Source organism: Phasianus colchicus, chromosome 15 (assembly GCF_987193195.1).
Source record: "Phasianus colchicus chromosome 15, bPhaCol1.hap1.1, whole genome shotgun sequence".
Taxonomy (NCBI): domain Eukaryota; kingdom Metazoa; phylum Chordata; class Aves; order Galliformes; family Phasianidae; genus Phasianus; species Phasianus colchicus.
Window position 1 is genome coordinate 1,266,148 of NC_143450.1, and position 16,354 is coordinate 1,282,501.

The 16,354-nt window shown below is 49.8% G+C and overlaps 2 protein-coding genes across 3 annotated transcripts; one reads left to right on the top strand and one right to left on the bottom strand.

Annotated features, from left to right (window-relative positions):
• Positions 1-64: 64 nt before the first annotated feature.
• Positions 65-5,609, bottom strand: LOC116237720 (histidine--tRNA ligase, cytoplasmic-like). 2 transcript variants are annotated; one of them, XM_031607073.2, is made up of 12 exons: positions 5,423-5,609; positions 5,223-5,342; positions 4,767-4,862; positions 3,919-4,044; positions 3,695-3,802; positions 3,400-3,498; positions 2,984-3,077; positions 2,654-2,781; positions 2,311-2,553; positions 1,883-1,999; positions 1,481-1,627; positions 65-749 (listed from the first exon to the last, which is right to left on the bottom strand). In XM_031607073.2, the coding sequence occupies exons 1-12, from the start codon at positions 5,579-5,581 to the stop codon at positions 693-695; spliced, it is 1,494 nt and encodes a 497-aa protein (XP_031462933.2). In that variant the 5' UTR covers positions 5,582-5,609; the 3' UTR covers positions 65-692. The 2 variants fall into 2 exon arrangements, with proteins under 2 accessions (XP_031462933.2, XP_090007124.1); XM_090150998.1 differs by lacking the exon at positions 5,223-5,342.
• Positions 5,610-5,682: 73 nt separating this feature from the next.
• Positions 5,683-15,212, top strand: ZMAT2 (zinc finger matrin-type 2). Its single transcript, XM_031607074.2, has 6 exons — positions 5,683-5,833; positions 8,552-8,645; positions 9,185-9,308; positions 10,632-10,705; positions 13,022-13,167; positions 14,388-15,212. Exons 1-6 carry the CDS (start codon positions 5,816-5,818, stop codon positions 14,529-14,531), a joined length of 600 nt encoding a protein of 199 aa, XP_031462934.1. The 5' UTR covers positions 5,683-5,815; the 3' UTR covers positions 14,532-15,212.
• The last annotated feature ends 1,142 nt before the right edge of the window (positions 15,213-16,354 follow it).

Below are 16,354 nucleotides of genomic sequence, written 5' to 3' on the forward strand. Positions count from 1 at the left end.
GCATTGTCTCTCCCCGAACTGCGCCTGCGCAGTGCCGGGCTGCAGCCCGCCCAGCAGACGGAGCCTTTTCTTTCTTTCTTTCTGTTTTATTTTGTAACAACAGTACGAAGCGGTTCCAGCGCCGCCCGCTCGCCTGCCCCGTGTAGGAGCGCTGCAGCCCCCGCGCTCCCGGCGCTGAGGGCCAGGTCTCACCCGACCCCACGCCGTCGGACGCCGTAAGCAGCGCTCGGCTGCCCGCAGCCCCGCCCGGCCCTCACAGCCCTCACAGCCTCGCAGCGCCGCCTTGCGGTTTCCCAGCAGCAGCACAGCCCCCTCCGTGAGGCAGAAGTGCTGCCATGGCAGCCAGCCCTGCCCCGAGCCATGCAGGGGCTCGGCTTTCACTGGCTGTAGCTGCTGGGCCGCGTCTCCCTGACCTCGCTCTGCCGCCTCGTCCACCAGCGCGGACCCCCTGCTCAGCCTCACATCGTGCTGCTTCAGGCCGCAGAAGCTCGGCCTGGCCAGCAGCAGTTAACCGGGGTATGGCACTATATGTGATTTTTAAAACCTGCTTGCTCCTTCTGAGCGGACTGTCCGCTGCCATGGCCCCGAGACCACGCAGTCCTAAGCACAGTGGGTACGGAGGAGACCTCAGCAGGAAGGCAATGGCTATGGGCAGTGGGGTTTCCAGTTGTGCGGCTCTGGACAAAAAAGTCCTAGGGCTTCAGTCTTCTTCTGATCTCAGCAGCAAGCTCTTCTCTTGGGATATCAACCTACAAAGAAAGCAGAAAGATCTGCCAGATCAGAAACAGTGCATCAGAAACATCCTGTTGCCAGGAGGAGCAGAGAGGTGATTGTTCCCCTATACTAAGCACTAGTGAGGCCACACCTCGAGTACTGTGTCCAGTTTTGGGCCCCTCACTGCAAGAAAGACATTGAGGCCCTGGAGCGTGTCCAGAGGAGGGCAACAAAGCTGGTGAGGGGTCTGGAACACAGGCCTTATGAGGAAAGGATGAAGGAGCTGGGAATGTTCAGCCTGGAGGAGGCTCAGGGGAAACCTCACTGCTCTCTATAACTTCCTGAAGGGAGGCTATAGTGAGCTGGGGGTCGGCCTCTTCTCTCGTGTCATTAGTGATAGGACCAGAGGGAATGGTTTCAAGCTACAGCAGGGCAGATTCAAGCTGGACATTAGGAAGTATTACTTTTCAGAAAGGGTGGTCAGGCACTGGAATGGACTGCCCAGGGAGGTGGTGGAGTCACCGACCCTGGGGGTGTTCAAGGAAAGACTGGATGTGGTGTTGAGGGACATGGTTTAGTGGGAGCTATTGGTAATAGGTGAACGGTTGGACTGGATGATCTTTTAGGTCTTTTCCAACCTTGGCGATTCTATGATTCTATGATCCACAATACAGCTCTCCAGTGGAATTCCAGGAAAACCCAGAGCCTTTTGGGAGTGGCTGGATTTTGGAAACACCTCTGAAACTTGCTGTAGAGACATTCTCACCTCCTCTCTTGTTGCAACATCTCGCAGCTTGACAACTCCATCCCTCAGCTCTTGCTCTCCGATAATGGCAACAAGGGGGATGCCCATGTCTTCACAATACTGCAGCTGTTTTAGCAGTTTAGGGTCCTTTCTGTACATCATTTCTGCCTAGAAGGAAGCAGCGGGGAATCATCAGTGCAAATTTGCTCTGGTGGATCTTGGAACAAAACAGCAGGCACTACAACTCCGCAGAAATCTCAATGCTCCTGCAACCAGCAGTTGCCTTTAGTGCTCTGAAGTCTCTGGATCTCATGCAGACCCCGATGCTGCACAACCAGCCAGTGGAGTCAGGCTCTGCTAAAACTTCACTGAGGCTCTCCCTCCCCAGCTCCTTCCAGCACCAAGCCCATACCCTGATTTTACCTTGATTCCTGCATCCCAGAGCTCAGAGATGAGCTTCAGTCTTGCACTGAGTAAATGTTTCTGAGGTGTAGCCACCATCACTTGTGTCTCAGTTGTTCGGACTTTCTCCCCTGCAGCCTGTGGGGACAGACACGTTCATGGAAGCGCCTGTGTCAGCTGAACGCACCTGGTAGCAGCAGCTCACTTATTTCATCACACTTGACCTAAAAATAACTGAGGGGCTTTCTCAGAAACCTCTTTAGTGATTGCTACCAACTGCTGCTCACAACTGTAACCTGATGGGCTCTGTGTTCTGCATGAATGTTTAGGCTTGAGATGACTCATCCTCGCCTCCAAAATCCTTCCCTCCTCAACTCTGTGGAGCTCAAGTTACAAATAACTGCTTCTGAGAGCTCTCCCCCATACAAAACACTGCCAGCAGCACCTACCTTCATTCTGTGCTCAAGGATGGAGAAGATCCTCTCAATCCCAATGCTGACCCCCACACATGGCACCTTCCGTCCCTTGGGATCAAATGTTCCCACCAGACCATCATAGCGACCACCTCCAGCCACGCTCCCAACGCTGACTGACTCCTCTCCATGGTCATTCTCCTGCTGCAGCAGGACAGCCTCAATGATCAGACCTGTGTAGTAATCCAGGCCTCGTGCCAGGCTCAGGTCAAAGGAGATCTGTAGTACACAAGAGAAGCCCCTTCAACAGCCATGGTCAGGGACCCAGGGCTGCCCAGCCAGCAGGGCAGCACCCCCTCCTGCCTCTGCTCCTCCTCACCTTCCCCATGATGCCAAACAGCGTCAGGTACTCAAACAGCAGCTTCATGTCCCCCAGCCCCTCCTTGGCCAGCTTGTTCTGGGACAGCTTTGGGTCCTGGAGAAGCTGCTCAATCAGGTCCATGCCACCTGCAGGGACAAGTTGTGCCTCAGGTCAGACAGTGTGGCAGCACCTGCAACGATCCCAGCTGCTGTCTGCTGCTCTGTGCTCCTCCATCCCTGCCCAGGACACACCTGTCCCGGCCTGCCTGGCATGGAGGAGAGCAGCTGCACTCATGAGGAGCACAACAGAGCAGGAGGGAGGACAAGGGCTGGATCCCACCATGCTCACCATGAAGCTGGACGTACTCCCCGATGCGATCTGCAGCCTCAGGTGAGAGTCCCTTCTCTCCTACCATCTCGCTCCTCACTTCTTCCCATGGCATCTACAAAGAAAATAAAGAGCATCTGTCACTGCAGAACATTCACATCAGCCACAGTCTCCAGAGGCCCCTGTATCCAGAACATATGCTGGAATGTAACATTATTGTCAGTGAGCAATCCTTACTAATGATCTCTGTGCATCTCACAGAGATTGTTAACTAAGATCATTGAAAATGCCAGGTCTTACTTTTAGCCACTGCTATCAGCCCAGAATCTCTTTGTATCCTTTACAATTACTAATAGCTTAATTATTTATGATAGTGCCCTGCACCTGACATCCAACCCGAGACTGGAAGTGATCTGCTGTAAGAGCACAACACTTACCTTGTCCAGCTTGTCCAGAGTAGAGCACATAGTTAAAAGTTTGCTCTCCGGGATGCCACAGATGGCAAACACGCCATTCAAAATTCGTCTGTCGTTAACCTGGGGGTTGGAGAAGCATGCTTAGCTCAAAGAAAATGTTCCACTGCAATTTCCTCCTGCCCTTGTCCAAGAAGTGCTAGAAGCACAGCTGCTGGGAGTCTGCTTGTGTCCTTTGACTGGTGTCTCAATCCCACATTACACTAGAGCCAGGAAGTGAAGGCACAGATGTGTAAAAAATACTTGACTCTGGTCTTACCTTAATGAGAAAATCCCCAATCTGCAGCTCGCTCAGGATCTCATGCACTATCTTCAGACACTCAGCATCAGGAATCATAGGGTCAAACTGGCCAGCAATGTCAAAATCCTGAGGCACAAGAAAAGGCAGAGACTCTGGCACAGCTGGGCAGCTGCTGAAGCCTGGCTCTCAGCTGTTCACCTATGCACTCTCCCCACTCCCCTTGCACAGGCCACAACACTCACGCACTGGTAGAACTCCCTGTAGCGGCCCCTGGTCATGGCCGGGTTGTCCCGTCTGTACACCTTTGCGATGTGGTACCGCTTGATGTTGGTGATTTTGTTCATTGCCAAATAGCGAGCGAAGGGCACCTGGGGGAGTGAAGAGTTAAGGGTGGGAACGAGGAAGATGCTCTGAGGTGCAAAAAGCTAAACCTCAATCTCCCCGTCTTTGGTTCACATCCAGAGCCGGTACAAACGCCTGAAGCACAGCCTGGTTGATGATGAGTACCACTATCACGAGAATGCTGTGCTTCTGTAGCACAGCTGCACTTCCTCCACAACCACAGCACATCAACATCTTGCCAATATGGAGTTCTACCAGGTCATTTTGCTTCCTTAAGGTGTGACACAAAGAAAATACAACATGTAGTGCACAAGAGCTTTTTAGGCATGTCGTGGAGATGGAGAAGGCCCAGGATGGATGCCTGCTTTCTATGCGCAGCAAACACTGCTGCTTTCTCAGAACTACCACAAGACTGGAAAGGTGGCATGGCCTGGACAGGAGGGCACAGAGCTGGGTACTGTACCAAGGAAGCAGTATGATCAGCAGTGTGGAGTGCACTGGATGAGCACAGACTAGGGATGAAAGAGTAATTTTGCTGCAGATACCAGACTGACTGGAAAGGATGCCAGTGGCTAGTGGGAAAGAGCTTTTGGCCACCCTGATGGGAAAAAGTTGGGATCTGCAGACAGGTCAGGACACGGATGATCTACCTAATGCCCTTAAACTAGGCAGAGGAGGCAGTAATCTCAGTTTGTCTCTGCTCCTGCCACCAAAGCTACATATTCTGTGTGCACTAAAGGCAGGATACGGTCAGGTCATAGCGCAGGGCCAGCAGCTCTCCTCCCTGATCCTGCAGTTCGTAGATGAGCTTTGAGTTGTCTCCATACTTCTCCATCAGCATTTCCTAGAGAGAAACGAGGTGACAGTCAGAGGAAGCAAGGCACAGTGAGACACAAAGCCCGTGGTCCCCAGCACAGAGAACAAGCAGAGGAGTCAGCGACCTCTGAGCAGCGACCCCAACCCAAAGCTCAGCTGTGAGCCGTCACTGAGGCAGGATGTTTGTTTTTCAGTCTGCGAAGCCCGTGAGAGCAGCACGGCCTCCCCATCCTCCTGGAGACCCCCAGCCCCTAGTATAAAGGACAGGGAACAGGAACGGGGCGAGGTACCCCGAAAGAAGCGCACAGGACAGAAGGGCACCCCATTCCCACTGGGGAAGCCCGGCGGATCTCCCAGCGCACCCCGAGCCACGGCTCCAGGTCCTCACCCGCAGCTCCAGCACGGGGGTGTCGATGGCGGCCGCCCCGTGCCGTTTGAAGCACGTCACCACGGTGCGGAAGAGCCGCTCTCGGAGCGCCATCTGCGCGGGGTGGTGGTCGCGGGTGCCCTGGGCAGGACGAAGAGCGGCCGCTGAACGCCGGGACAGCCCCGAGCGCACCGCACAGCGCCGTGCCGCGCCGCCCTTACCTTGGGCGTCTTCAGAACCGAGCCACGCTCAGCATCGGCTGAGCCCGCCGCCGCCCGCACCTGCCGGCTGAGAAGCCCGAGCAGCAGCGGGCCAGGGGGCGCGCAGGGCCGGGGGAGCCGCGGCGCGGCGGCCGCGGCGACAGAGAGCACCCGCAGCATGGCCAAACCGAGACCATAGAGTTCCCACCGCAGGGCGAGGCCAGAGCACCGCTGGGGGCGGGGCGCTCCGGCCGGCAGCCAATGGCAGGCGGCTGAGGCCGGAAGTGGCTGCCCGTCGCGCCGCTCTAGGTCGAAGCGCTGAGTACTCGTTGGTGTTTGGGCGGACTGTTTTGCTTTACGACACGAATTCGCACAGCGCGACAGTTCCCGTTCCCTCGTCGCCTGCAGCTCAACATGGCGTCGGGCAGTGGGGTAAGTGCCGCCGGCCCGGCCGCGCTCCCTCCTTCCCAGAGGCCGTGGGCACGTCGCGTTCAGGGCCGCAGCGGGACGGGCCGCTGTGGAAGCGCGGGGGGCTCAGAGCCTCGGGGCAGCTGGGCCGGGCTCGGGGCCTGCGGGCGGGCCGCGGGTCAGAGCCGTTCGGAGGGGCCGCGGCGGGGCCCTTCGCCTCCGCTGCTCCGTGTGCGGCCGGGGGACGTTCGGGAACCCCGAGAGGTTGAAGGGAGGGGTGAGACCGACCCCCGTCTTCCCGTCTCGGGGCCCGGCCTGCCTCGCGAGCACCCCTCCTCTTTTAGCTGAAGGATCGGACCTGCCCGGCGCTGTGGAGGCAGCCCCTCCCCGCTGTCCCGTCCCGCCCTGCCGCTTCTCAGCCCCTCTGGGCGGTGGATAAGGGTCTGTCCTGCTGTGTGCTGAGTGTCCGCCTGCTGCCTCTCTGCCTTGCTCCTGTGTGATGTGATTGCTTTGTGGGATTGTTTGCTTGGTGTGGCGGGGCAGTGAGGTCTTGCTGCCTTTGTGGACCTGCAGGATTTGGTGTTGGGAATCGGCTGATTAAGGCAAATAGTGCTGGTGTGACCTGACTGGAGAGCCAGGCTGGTTCAAACATTTCCTCTAATACCCACAATGGGTCAGCACTGCAAGGCTGTGTTCTTCTGCTTCCTTGGTAAATCTTTTGTTTGTTTGAGGCCACTTGCTGAAAGCAAGCAATGCTAGGAGAGCAGATGGAGCAGGATGCTTGCCGAGGAATGAGGAGCTGATGTTTTTTTTTTTTTCAACTGCTTGAGGTTATGACCCTGTTACTTCGAGCTGGGGCAGAGATTCCTGTGCACTTGCCTGGGCTTTGACACCAATACTGGGTCGGTCATTTGGTGCCAATATCCACAGCGAACGCAAGGCTTTGGGGCAGTTTTGTTTTTTAGTCATTACTTACTTGGGAAATACTCTGCTAGGAAAACAGGTTGGCGTTGCAGCAATTCTTGTCTCCATCAGAACAATTAAGAAAAAAAGTTCTTTGGATAACTTCTATCCAAGATCTTGCCAGAGATGCCCAGCTCACAGCTGGGTTGCTTTCTTTCATTGCGCCGGCACTGAGGAGATGGTAAAAGATCCACGAACAGCAATTTCCCTTTTATTACAACAGGAGAGTAGAGCAGCAAGTCAGTTGTCTCCTCTCGGGGCTGTGAGAGGCTATGATTTGTGATAATGTGCTGCTATGTAGGAGAATCTAGGTTCTGGAAAATACCCCAAAACATTAATTTGCACTCTGTGATATTTTCTTGTCTTTTGCTCAGGGTGGTTAATAAAACCTGTTATGACATGCTTAAAGTGCTTTAGAAGCTCTGGGAATAAATGAGAATTTTTCTACACTTCCCTAAGGTGCTTTCGTTCTTATCAGTAGTTGTTCACTCCATTTGAAGGATTGCCAGAGGAGAAATCATTAAATGACTACTGCTGCTGCTGCTATAGCTTCAAATGGGATTTATTTTCTTTGGATTGTGATTGGGTTCTTGATTTGGCTGAGCAGAGAGGTGGTGGGTGGGTGTGGGTCCTCTTTTCCCGGAGGTGTTTTAAAATACATCCATACTTTTTTCTTTTTAATATGAAACTGAGAGCCTCTCACTGCTGTTCCAAGTGAAATGCAGCTATCTAGCTGTATGGGAGTTATCTTCTTAAGAGGGTAGAGAAGTGTGTGAGCTGTAAGCTCTGACCATTGCCAGGTGTGGTGGCTGTGGCCCTTGCTGCCTGCTGGGCAATCACTGGGGAGGTGCTGTGCCAGGTTGGTGTGTAAATAGAAAAAAGCATTCTTGGCAAGTCACTTCTGCCCTCAGCAGTGGTGTCTGTTCTTTTGGGTGTGGGGGATTTTTACCCTGGCCGTCTTATTAATCTGGTGCCAGCTTTACCTGAATTCTGCCTCTCTTCACACAGTTTACCCTGTCATTCCCAATTTAAAGTGCTTCCAGGGGCTGATGGAGGGCCAGGCTGCCTTCAGGATGTTACTTCTCTTCCGTGGTTGACTTAAGTGTGGAGTTAATGGAGTGGGGCAGCTCATTGTGTTTCATAGTAACTTTTCCTAATATTTCCATGTCCCACTTTGACTTTTGGAGTTTTCAGATATTTTTCTGTTCTGCTCCCATGCATGTCTCAATTTAAAAACTCAAACCAGTTCCCACGATTAAGTAGAAAACTCAGTGCTTTGGTTCCCATGACAGGTAAATGTATTGCTGATATCTTTGAGAGCAGGGAGATGCATCCTTCTTTTGTACTTCTGCATCTTCCTGTCTTCCTCGTCTGGTATTTGTAACTGAGATTTAATCTTCGGAAGAAGTGTATATAATCTGCTAATGACTGTTTTGTGTTCATCAGGTGGTGCCTGTGCAGTTTTGGGTCTAACAGTTTCAGTGCTGTTTGTGCCTGTTTTTCAAAAGGAGGGGCTGATGATCATCTTGGGAACTATTAAAATAAATTCAGTACTTTGTTCAGTTCTAAGAAATCCTTCTAGAAGAAGTAGATATAGGCATGCTCAGTGTTATCCTGTTAGTCCCTGGATATAAAAACAAAGGACATGGGAATGTAGTGTAGTGCCCCTAAGTCACTGCAGTGGCCTTACAGGGCAAACAATTCCACGTCTTTCCTCAGTCTCCTCTTATTGCTAATCAGACTGTATGATAGTGTTAATGCACTTTGTTTCTTTCTCAGACTAAGAACTTGGACTTCCGCCGAAAGTGGGACAAGGATGAATATGAGAAACTTGCAGAGAAGCGGCTCACGGAGGAGAGAGAAAAGAAGGATGGTGAGTAGTGTAGTTACTGACTGCAGGCAAGCTGTGCTCTTTTGGCAATGAGTCACCCAAACCCTCTTGGGAGGGATAGAGCAGCTAGAAATGAAATCCCAAAGGGAAATAGAAGCAATTCAAGGCTGGTTTGCTCCAATCCTTTTTTCCTTTGCTAGCCCCTCATTTTTTTTTTCTCCCTGACAAAAATAATTACTGAAAATCTCTGTCTCTGTTGGCCTATTCTTTGTGGAGGGAGAGGAATAATCAGCGCCTGGAAACAGGAAGATCTCAAGAGTATGACCCAAGTCAGAGCTGGAGATACTCCACAGATCTGCCTCTTTCTTCTAACAGTCTTAATTTTAGCTTACCTAATGAGGTGGTATCCTTTACTGACCTCAAAAACCAAGCAAACAACAAAAACTCAAGTGCACTTTCTGCACAAATCGCATAGTTCATGGGTTTCTGGCAGACTCCTCTTTGTCAAGAGCAGCATGAAATCCAGCAGGGCAAGCTTGACCTTTTTTGATAGACGCCTGAGACTTTTGCTTATGTTTTAGGCAAACCAGCTCAGCCCGTCAAAAGGGAACTTCTGCGGCACCGAGACTACAAAGTGGACCTGGAATCGAAGCTGGGGAAAACCATTGTCATTACCAAAACTACCCCTCAGTCAGAGATGGGAGGGTATGTCCTGCCCTTTTTGTTGGAATCTGAGTTGTGTTGATAATGCTAGGGTCTGTGATAAAGCAGTGAGCCCTTACAGAGTGCTGGTGGGTATTTTCCCCCTGTGTTTGAGCCTAGTGAGATAGTACTGCACTGCATTATACCTAAGGTGTGTCTTCAGGATAATGTGTGGAAGAGACACAGCAAGCTGAGCCACTTCCAGTCTTATGGCTTGAGATCAGTGTTGCTCTGCCCTCTTGTAGAAACAGCTGAGGTAGATCTCTGCTCCTCGCTTGGGTTTTGTTAGTCAGGAGACCTGCCTGCAATGAGGCATGATCAGCAGAGGGAGGGGGAGAAAGAGAGATCCTGATAGCAGTTCTTAGGAGTGGCATCTAGTTGCTGTTTGTGTGGATCGTAGAATCATGGAATCATTTCAGTTGCAAGGGACCTTTAAAGGTTATCTTGTCCTACTCCCCTGCAAAAAGTAGGGACATGTTTGGCCAAAGGCTGAAAGGGTTCTTAGCTTACCCTAAGCCATCCAGATGCTGAAGAGCATGCATTAAATTTGTGCTATTTTAAGAGAATGCCTGTTGGTGCCTCACTAACGTAGCCTAATAGTCAGTAGTGCCAGGGAGAGCCCTGAACAGTAGCCACGGATAGAAATGCCAGCTGTGCCAAAGCTGTTAAGATGGGTGGAAAGCAGGAAGCTGCTTCTGCAAGGTGATAGGTGTGGGAAGACTTGCCTTGCAGCTGAAAGAGAGTCTATAGCAGGCTGCAGTGAGAGTCCAAGGGGAATCCTGGGCTGTGTGGCCAGTCGTGCTGTGGAGGAGGACAGCTCAGCACTGGGATGTTGCAGAGACCATTCCACCTTGTTCTTTGCAACTGGAAGGGCAAGAAGCCATGGCTATCATTTATGATCAGTTATGATTCAGCCCTTTTTGGTTTATATCATCTCTTAGAGTGGCGTCAATATCAGGGCTGGTAACTGCAGCATTGGCTTAGGTTGCTCTGTCAGTCTAGAGTATGGCCTTGCATGTCTTTTCCCTGAAGTAACTTCCTTCTCAGCCTGGATAGAGTTGTGTCCTAAACAAAGGCCTGATCTTTCAGGGTATCTGAGGCTGGTTGATGCAGTTTCTGGGATTGTGCTTGTTTCAGTTGCTCCAACGAGGACTTTGCGTGTTGTGGCATTGGATTGGTTTGAATTCAGCCCAGAGCAGCAGTCTGAGTTAGAACTGGGAGGTCCAAATAACATGGAGATTTTGCATTTTAGATCATTTCAAACAGTGAGGTTTGTCTCATGCTTTGGAGTTAATGTTGTTTTTTTTTCTCCCTGTCTTTTGCTAGATATTACTGTAATGTATGTGACTGCGTGGTGAAAGACTCCATTAACTTCTTGGATCACATCAATGGCAAAAAACGTAAGGACTATTATTATGCATTGTTGGAGTGCTAGTGCAAGTCTGTAGGCTGTCCCCTTCCTACATCACCAGTTTATGAGTGCTGAACATTTACTCATAGATGAAAATGTGCTTTGGTGATTGGGATGTAGGCAGAGTTTACTCTTTAGAGCTGTGGAGATTTTGTCTTTATCTCATGACAACTTCTCCACGATGGACCGTTTGCATGGAATAAACCCAGAAGAAATAGTGAGTCTGGTTAGATAGAATTATTTTTTCCACTCGGAGTGTCTGCATGCACGAAGTTCAGGGTCAGCAAATCCTGCTGTCTCCTCTGAAAATATGGAGAGAGATTTTTTTTTAAATAGCATTGAAACTTAAATAAATTCTTAGATTGGTGAAAAGTATGGACCTTTCACCAATCTAAAAATTTCTTTGACTAGCCTATTTTTGGATTGTAAGCTTCTTTTTCGTAGAATATGAGTGCTCAGGACCAGCTGGTCTCTGAGCTCCAGGGTAGGAATCAGAATTTATAAGGGTGGAAGATGTGGTTTACTGAAGCATGGCAGAATCAGAAGTGGGAAAGGATGACCCCCAAGTTGCTGTGTGATGCAACTTGTGTTGCTGTCCTGTGCAGCTGTCCAGATGCAATCACACAAAGACAGGCTTTCCAGAGTGCATATATATATACATATGGTAAAAGCCACGCAGTTTCATGCTTCTTCCCTGTTGTTGAGATCATGCAGTTAACTTAGCAAAAGAAAACTGGGTACTCTTTTCTTCTTGCCTGTTTCTCTGCTGTGTTTTACTTGAATAAGAGGACAGTGTGGAATGCAGTCAAAAGACTTCATTGAATTGACCCACGAGGCAGTATTACTTTTATTTGGCACATTCAGGGAGTGGGGAAAGTGGAGAAAGTAAAGGAGCAAAAGGACACAATGACACGCTCTTAGCATGCTGTTCTGCTCCTAAAGATGATTTTGATTCTCTGTGTAAGTCACCAAATGAGTCTTTTTCAAAAAGATGGTGATGTATGTGATGCAGACCTGTCCTGCTTCTTGTACATACAAATACGTAGCTTCCCTTTCTTTAGTGGGAGTCTGCTCCTTGGTACTGGAACCTTTCAGAAATGGGGAGGCTTTAAAGAAGAACTGAGGGTGAATTTTCTGTAGCTTGAGGCTGGAAACCCATTGCACTTAGGCCATGTATTTTATGGGAATGGGAGGATGACAGAGAAGCACTTTGTCTGACAATGAAAGATCCACAGTAAGTCTGTTTGAGAGAATCTGGAAGCCTGGTGTGTCTTTGTGTAAGGTCCTGAGATGAAGGCTTGAGCTCTGTTTGGAAAGTGGCATAGCTCTTTGGTACAGTGTGAGTAAATTTGGGAGCAGTGGGATCCAGCAATGAAATGTGACTGAAATCTGTTTGTTCTACCAGCACTCTTGCTAGTTCCTGGTGCATAGTTTGAGCTTTCTAGTGCTGCTGCAATCCTGGGACAGATCTGTGCATGGTTGCTAACATCAACAGGCTGTTCGGATCCACCAGGCAGTGCGGGCTGGAGACATAGCTGGGGGTGACTCTTTCCCATTGGGTTCATTCACGAGTGGGAATCTGCACTAAAAAGACACTGAATTAAAGGCCTGTTTTAATATTAAATTGCTTTGCTTTAGCTAGAAACATCCCATGTACTCAGGGTCTCTTACTGCAGGCTGCTTTCTTAGCTTCTGTCACAGCCAAAGGAAGCCAGCTTGCTAGTTTTATTCTGAACCGTCATTCAATGCTCCTGTCCTTATTTCCCTGGTTCAAGATAAAAACTTCCAGAAGTATCAGAATGCTGACATGGTCAGGAGCTCCCTAATATGGAACCTTAAAAGGTTGCATCTTCCTCTTTCGTACGAGTAATACAAGGATCACTCTAGTCACTGACTTGTCTGAGTTCTGGTATACCCTTAAATCCCACCTCATCTCTGACATAAGAAAATCCCAATGCATGCAGCATGAACCAAATGAAGGTTCATTCATTTGGATGAACCTTCAAGGCAGGAAGTGTATGCCTTTCAGGGGAGGAGGGGAAGAGGGCACTGCTGTGTCAGAGTCTTCAGGCTGAATCTGAGTTACCTGGTGTGTCCTTAGGGAAAGATGGAGTTGAGAGGAATCCTTGGTATCTGGGCAGCGTCATGCTGATCTCTGTTGTATGAGAACATGAGGACAAAGCTGCTCCCTGTGCTTTGGTGGTGGTGGGGTGCTGTGCTGAGATAGCTGAACTGGGAGCAAGGAGGGGTGCAGACCTTTAAAGGGTAAGAATGTTGCTGAATATGGCTAGCTGTGTTCCTCCAGACCAGAGAAACCTGGGCATGTCCATGAGGGTGGAGCGCTCCACGCTGGACCAGGTGAAGAAGCGCTTTGAGGTGAACAAGAAGAAGATGGAGGAGAAGCAGAAGGACTATGACTTTGAGGAGAGGATGAAGGAACTCCGCGAGGAGGTGAGTGTGGGCAACAGCTGGCAAAGCAGAATCCCTGAGGAAAGCAGCACTGGTTCCTTATCCTGTTTAGCAGAGATCTTGCACTTGGTGGTGTGGGCTTCTTATCTGCTGCTCTGAGTGGGGTTTTGTTTACTTGCTTCTTGTTTTCTGAAAAATAATTTCTATTGTGGTCCCTGGAAATCCTTTTTTCTTCTTTATGCATGAGGCTACTTACTTTTGATACTTAAAGTTTCTACTAAGAGTACTGCAGCGACATACTTCTGACAGTTAAGGAGCTTCTCTGCATGCCTCTCCTTCATCAGCAGTCATAAAAACCAGACGTGCTGCATGTTTGAGTCTCCCTGCTGAAGCTACCAGCTTTGCTTCACAGTGTGCAAGTCCTAATGATTGGCAGCCCCATGCTCTGCCCTGAAGCAGGCCTTGGTGCTGCTGAGCCTGCTCAGTCTGGGGGAGGCAGGAGACAATGCCTTAGCAGTGCTGAGCATGCAGTGGGTAGAAAAGCTGTTGCCAGTCTATGCATGACAACAAAGAAAAATCAGCAGCAGCAGCTTTTGGTGCAGTTTTCTCCAGGGCCTGGCTGTCTTCAATAGCTGCAGAGCAGTGGATGGTGATGGGAATGGCAGGATCAGTCGCTAAGTTGGGAGCTGGAGCCATACTTGTGTGTCGCCCAGTACCAGCCTGGCACCATTCCAGGGCTTGTGATCCTTACAGAGCAAAGCACTTTGATTAGTGCAGTGCAAGCTCTTTGATGCCAAAACCCCCAAAGCCACTTAGAGCTCAACTTCTGTTCCAGTGAGCAGCTGTCACTCTGCCACACTGACAGCCAACAGGCAGTGACATTCAGCATCACAGCCATTGTGTGATGGAAATGCCTTTTGCTTTACATGCAGCCCCTTCTCACCTTCTCAGTGTTGATTCCAGGTGAAACCTCTGCCATTTGCTTGGAAGTGAGAGCTGATGATTTCATGGTGCATTGCTTTGGCTGCATCCTCTGTGTGAGACTTCTCTCCTGGGGTGAAAGTGGGTGGTCTGTAGGCAGTGGGAAACCTCCTGGGAGGCTGCAGGCCAAGATTTCTGCTGGCTGTTTTATTTCTTCGGATACAATTTGGATTATGCTGGTAGGACTTGGATTTTGAGTTAACTGTGCAGTGCCCAGTGTCTTAAAAGTTCACCTAGCTCAGGAAGTTCCGATTATTCTGCTGTTCTCTTCCTTGCTGCAGGAGGAAAAGGCCAAAGCCTACAAGAAGGAGAAGCAGAGAGAAAAGAAAAGGAGGGCAGAGGAAGATTTGACTTTTGAAGAGGATGATGAAATGGCAGCTGTGATGGGCTTCTCTGGTTTCGGCTCAACCAAAAAGAATCACTGAGAAGCTCTGGACTCTATTCTTTGTTGAAGCAGATTGTTTTTACCCGGGGGACTTTGGATAATTCTTTTAAGACTTGACTGAGGACTTGTATGTAAATCTCCCAGTAGAAGTTGGCCAGAGGAGTTGAAAAGCGATTCCATGCTCTACCTGTGCTGCAGAACAAACTCCACCTGTCTTTAGCTTCCCATCTCCTTCTGTGTCCTAGATCTGGCTGCTCATCAGTGCTCTTCAGCCTTGTGTATGCAGGGAAACGTTCTGCTGGGTACAGTTTTGTGTCAATAAAGTGCAGCAGTTCTGTACAGATGGCATTGTTCAGAATTATTTTAGTTGTCAGCTGGGCATCATTGTTCTGAGGTCGTGAGGTGCAGAGAGGCGTTCAGTTTCTTTTTGGATCACGTAATTGGAGGAATTGTGCCACGGTGAGCAGTGCTGTTTTGTTCAGCCTGAACCTTTTGGCTTGTGCTAAGCAGAGCTGGGGACTGCATGGAGTCCGGGTTACTGAAATTTTCCAATGTATTTTATCTGTAAGGGATACTTCCCTGGTTTTCTTTGTGTTTTGTGCCATAACTTTGATATCTTTAATCCAGGGGAGAAGCTCCTCCCCAGGGCTGATCTAGGATAGAGCAAATGAAAGAACAGTGTGTGCGATTTGCCCAGAATAAATGGATAGTTTTAATTGGCCCTTTGGTGGGAGTTTGAGTCCTTCTTTGTTTTGAGAGCCGATGTCTCCTGTGGTGCACAGAGCTGCTGGTGCCTTCAGGGGTGCTCCACAGAGGCGAAGGCAGAGTTTGCCTGTTCTCTCCCTTAGGGGTACTTGCTCAGCTGCCAGCTTTCCCCTCTGCAGGCAGTTACTGCCATTTTTTTGGATTTCAACATGGCTCTTCAGATGCATGTGAGAAATCAGGAGGGGGAAGGAAGGGTGAACAGCACCGGGGACCTGCATTTCCATGAGGCAGTCCAAGAGCAGACCAGGCTGCATTCCAGAATTTACCAGCCTTCATATATCAAGGGCCACTTTTACCCTGTCTACTGCTTCCAGTGTAATTTCACCTCTGCCCTTCCCTAAATCTTCTTCATTTCTGCTTTTGTTTACTCGTGTGACTCATTTCCATCTCCAGTTAGGATTTATGTTTTGCGTGGCTGGGTTTTCATAGCTTTGTCTTGCTCCCTTTCTCTCCTCTCTCTTTTATGTTACCTTGATGAGATCCTTGTTCTTGCCCTTCTCTGTACTTTTATGAAATTTCCGACCCGAGGAAGGCTGAAGTGTGTTTAGCCTGCTCTTTCTAATACATCTAGAACAAATCCTGTAATGCTCTGCTGCTGTTTTAATTCCTTAATCTTAGACTGCTGACAGCTTCATTGCCTCAGGTCTTTCCACTTCAATTCAGATTATAATCCCCGTTGAAGATGCTATTGAAATGATATATAGCCAGTCAGATACAACTGTCCTTGGAGATTTGACCCTTTTAACTTGGCAATCCTCAGACTTCAGCAAACACTCCCTGAGCACTCGAGCTGGAAGGCAACTTTCATTCCAGCCACGTACCCAGCGCTGCTCAGACTGCAGCACGTGGCTCCTGCTGAATGGGAGAGAGGAGACGCTTGTGCCTTTGTGCCCTCTGGGGCAGCAAAGGGATGCTGCCACGGTTCTGTTTCATGCACATTAAAAGTTTAGGTTGTTTCAGACAAGATTTAGTAGCAGCCATTTTATCTCAGCCACCAGCTCTGCAGATGACCAGACCCTCACTGCAGCCTGAATTAAGATGATTGGACAAATGCTTTTGGGCCATGCCGTGGTCCAACAGAGGACCTGGGGAAAGGAC

Coding starts and splice junctions, on each gene's coding strand:
- LOC116237720 (XM_031607073.2), bottom strand. CDS start 5,581: ATGCTGCGGGTGCTCTCTGTCGCCGCGGCCGCCGCGCCGCGGCTCCCC. Junction 2,000..2,310: donor TCCTTGAGCACAGAATGAAG/GTAGGTGCTGCT, acceptor CTGTCCCCACAG/GCTGCAGGGGAGAAAGTCCG. Junction 1,628..1,882: donor TCTGGGATGCAGGAATCAAG/GTAAAATCAGGG, acceptor GCTTCCTTCTAG/GCAGAAATGATGTACAGAAA.
- ZMAT2 (XM_031607074.2), top strand. Junction 9,309..10,631: donor CCTCAGTCAGAGATGGGAGG/GTATGTCCTGCC, acceptor GTCTTTTGCTAG/ATATTACTGTAATGTATGTG. Junction 13,168..14,387: donor TGAAGGAACTCCGCGAGGAG/GTGAGTGTGGGC, acceptor TCCTTGCTGCAG/GAGGAAAAGGCCAAAGCCTA.